General features: G+C 31.2%; 1 protein-coding gene across 1 annotated transcript in view; it reads left to right on the top strand.

The window, feature by feature from the left end:
• Positions 1–1,808: 1,808 nt before the first annotated feature.
• Polr2H (DNA-directed RNA polymerases I, II, and III subunit Rpb8) overlaps positions 1,809–4,410 on the top strand; it is a 151,706-nt gene continuing 149,104 nt past the window's right edge. Inside the window, exon 1 of the mRNA XM_035354187.2 lies at positions 1,809–1,954. Coding sequence (XP_035210078.1) covers positions 1,882–1,954 — 73 coding nt within the window. The 5' untranslated portion in view covers positions 1,809–1,881. The remainder of the gene's footprint in view (positions 1,955–4,410) is intronic.

The following is a 4,410-nucleotide window of genomic DNA, read 5'->3' as shown; positions in this document are numbered from 1 at the left end:
TTTAGTTGGCAATAGAGGGCGCTAAAAAACTGGATCGTAACCAAGGAGGTTGAAATAGACCTCCTTGATCGTAACAGTAAATGAACAATATTTTGATGTACGGCAAATTTTATGTTCCAGGATTTTGCATTTTGCCACTTTATCGTTATTCTATTTCATATCAGATTATATTTGAAAGACTTATGCAATATCTGAAACATCATTACTGGCGGCGTTCCCGTGAAAAGTGCTCTAAAACATAAAAATAAAAATCGTCCTTTCAACTCTAGGTCCCAACTACATATGAGTTTTTACCTATAGATCAGGTGATGCCGAAGGTCGCTCGTTTTTAGTTAAATAAATGAAAGTTGCGCTTAGCATCCCGCCCGCAGGCGAGAGAGTCGTAATCGTGAAGGCAGATGCCTCGAAGTCAAGCAAGACGTTTCTTCTCCTCCTCTGTATAGACCAAGGAGGTTAGAATAGATTCTATTTTAACCTCCTTGGTATAGACCCCTCCTCTCTGCGTGTCGAAAGTTGATTGGTCGAGGCCAGTCACATGAGTGGTCACCCACCAGAGTACTGACCCTGGTGGAAGCAAGAGCAGTAAAATACTTTCTTATATTTTAGAAACCTTGGATGGAAGCATCTTGAAACAGAAAAGTTTGAAATGAAGGAATTTTTGAAGTTTTTTTTTTTTTTTTTTTTTTTTTAAATAAGTTTATTTTTCCATCATTTCTGCGAAAGTATCATAGAAGTTCATGTTTATTCTTCTGCGATTTTTGACAGGAACATAGCTGCTTTGGAGCCTGCTGCAAGTTTTTCTACGGTGGATTTTGCTTTCTTAATTTTGTCGATGTGATCGATAATATTACTAAGTAGTTCTTGAATCTTTTCATCTTTTAACCAAGATATTTCTTCTGGCATTTCTTCCGGGATTTTTCTGGAAACATGCTTTAAAAATTCAATTAAATATGCTGACCTATTTCAGCGTATCAGAATTCTCCCTCTACAGTTCTTACAATTTTCCTTTGGTAATTTCCGTTGATTCTTTTGAATCTAGACTCTACTCTTTCTATTCTGTTATTAAATTTAGTTGATATATCCTTACATACCTACAACTAAGAGCTAGAGTTATTCTAATGAGGTTCCACCCTACTCTTTCTTCTCCCACCTGATTCTTATCAGAAGTCGAGTAAAAAGATGTTTCTACATCTTGACACTCGAGAATAAAATACGATCTCTGACTTAAATTAAGTCTAAGATCTTTGACTTATTCAAAACTCATATTTTAATTTATTACTTTTAGTTTTTAATTTTCTCCTTTTTATGGTAAGTAACTAAAATCATTTCTGTTAAAAAAGCATGTCTAAGATAACGTAATAAAATTCTTTGTGTTAATAGGTTTCTTGAAATTAACTAATGAGAAAAGCTTTGAGGAGTAAAATAATACTCGTAAAAGAATCACTGTCAAAAGGATACAAGTTTTTCTCAGTAAGTTCACAGAATAGTTGTTTTTACGAACCTTACCTTCAGCATGTCTTAAAAATTAATGAACAAAGAATTAGCAAGGAGTTTAAATTGGAAATACTGATCCATGCATTAATATCAACCCAAATGATTACTTGTATTTATAGTGCTGTGCATTTCCAATAATGCTTAGTTTAAATTTAGTAATTGTCAGCATATTTTTAAAGTAGAAAATTATAAGATAATATTAAACTCCCACCGAATCCCCTATCATTTATTTTCAATTCTGATCAATCTATGTAGTGTCTTTATTTTGACAGAATATATGAAATTCATATTTATATTTTTCTAACTTCTTCCCGCGTACAGATATTTGCTGACAGCAATTATATCAAAGTTGGCATCAAAACAAAAGAAACATTCCGAACTTGAAGGATGGCGGGTGTGTTATTCGAGGATATATTTGACGTAAAAGACATCGATCCTGAAGGGAAAAAATTTGATAGAGGTAGTATTTTCAGACTTTTATTTTTATATCAAAGTATTACTATTTCTTATAATTAGAAAAGTGTTTGAACATTTGATGAATTTACTAGCTCCTCGGCACATCACGTGTTAAATAAAGATGATTATATGATTTCATTTTTAGTGTATTTCTCTAGCGAATTTTCCTTAAAATTACATTAATGTCTATAAATATTTCTCTTATATTTTTAGTTATTATTAGATTGTTCCATAAGTGAGTAACAGAATTTTATTTTTTAAAAGAAACATGTTAGTTGTTTACATTTTTAAGACGGTTTTAATGCGGATTTTGAGGGTACTAATTTAAATAAAAAAAATCCTTTAAGTAGGACAACAAGTTTTCATAATAATTTTAACTGATTTCTTAATTGTGTTAATCGAGTTTAAGACGCTAATGAAAGTTTTGTGTGAAACAGTTGTGTTTTAAAACATGTATCTTAAGTACTTTAGTTGAGAGAGATAACGGTTGGTTTTTAATTTTTTAAAAATTCAAATGATTGCTGAATTCTTCCTTTGCTAAAGCAACGCAATGACAGTTTTTCGAAGAAATAAATGTTTTGGAAGAAGTACTTTTCTTAACAGCATAGCTATAAATCATACTTTACCGTAAGATTAAATATGGATTGTACATTACTATATGTGGCATTATATTAAGTAGTAAAATGCTATAAAACTCGGCATAAAATCTAATTCATGAATGTAAACACTAACATTCCAAGTTCTTCATTTATACATGTGTGTACGATGAGTATTTGCTACCATTTCTTAATTTTTATTTATTTCTTGAGAAAAATAATAGAAAGATTTATAGGTATTCCTCCTGTAACATGGTAGATAGGTCCCTAGAAAGCATGTGTTGTGTGAAACCTGTTTTACGAGGGCAACAAGGAATACAAGATATAGGGATACATTCCAGTAACTGTAAAAAACAACAAAGTATTTTTTGTTACTTTTCCGTTTCGCCAGTGCAAATGTGACAACGTACAGTATATACATAAAAAAACGCTAACAAATGTTAGTTCTAAGAATTTTATATTTTGAAGACATAAACATTTTAATATCGTTTAAAATTTTGTAAAAAGCCAATAAATAAAGACAATAAATTTGTAAAAAGACATTAATTTAAGAATTTACTATGCTTTCATAGTTCAACATCCTGATTCGCTGTTTCGTATCATGTGACCCCAAGAGATGTCATCTCAAGTAAACTATGCTACAAAAATCTAATTTTCTCAGTACTTATCTACATTAATTTCAAGTTAAATCTTAATTTGGAATACAAATTTAAATGCAAGAATTATTTCAATTCGTACGAATAGCTTACTCAGAAATTATGTAAAACCGCAGTGCTTTACTTCACTAGTGCATTCTCATTAGAATTGATGACCCTTGACTTTTCTATATTTTCTCCTTCGGGTAAGCAGTGTGATTGCATCTTTATTGATTTAATTACCGCGAATGGCCTTAGGGCACAAAATTGAACTATGTGTTTAAAATTGTATCTAATTGTATGCCAGTATTGAAAGAAACAATCAATCTGATGAGAAATGGTTGCTGCTTGTTTTGAAAATGAGGTGTAAAAGGTTACCAGCGAGGATATTCCATTTGGCATCAGTTGTAGCATTATTGGCGACTTTATCGCTTGCTCCAGCAAAACGTAAAAGTACCTATTTTTGTAATGATTCTCAGTGTTCCCTCATTTAAATTTAGATTTTTTGTGATGCCTTTTCTTCATTTAACAAACAATTCAAAATTTGTATTTTCATCTTCAAAGTAATATTTTTTTTTTTTTAATAAAGTTCTTTTTTTACTTTCAGACATAATTTGAAACCAAAATATAATTTTGCAATAATGACTTTCAAAAAGCGCCGAAACAATTTTAGGTAAAAGTTTATTTTAGGATACCCCTTGGCAAAACTTGGCAATTTTGGGCAGGCGGTACATGGATACCGAGTTCATGCAATTCTTTGACTTATTATTTTGGCTTGCATAACGATGATTTTTGTACCAAAAATCGCCGCTACACAAAGCCAAAAAATGAAAATAGAGGCTAAAATAAGTAACTATATAAATTTAGCTAATAAGTGCATCATAAATACAGGTCTTCATGACAAATCCAAAAAACTGTGTCACTCAGAGGATTAATAAACAGTGCAAATTCAAAAAACCTCATAAAAAATGAATAATATGAGAATATGCGGAGAGAGCAAAAATGTAACAGGTGCTAATATGGTGATTACAAGGCCGAGGTATAAGAACACGCAGCCAATACTGATATATATGATCATTCAGCGAGGTATAAGAACATACAGTAAGATTTTGGTGAGATAATCTCGGTTGATTGGCAATTCAGTCTTGGGGGTGGCTATAACAAAGAAGTGCCCAGTAATAATAATAATGCAAAGTTTGTTTTCTACCTGAAATCTGAATTTTAGTACT

The sequence above is a fragment of the Stegodyphus dumicola genome, chromosome 10, assembly GCF_044657685.1.
Source record: "Stegodyphus dumicola isolate Sdum_Otavi_A_Nest chromosome 10, ASM4465768v1".
Classification (NCBI taxonomy): Eukaryota; Metazoa; Arthropoda; class Arachnida; order Araneae; family Eresidae; genus Stegodyphus; species Stegodyphus dumicola.
The sequence above is the reverse complement of the archived record's forward strand: the minus strand, read 5'-3'. Positions and strand labels throughout refer to the sequence as shown.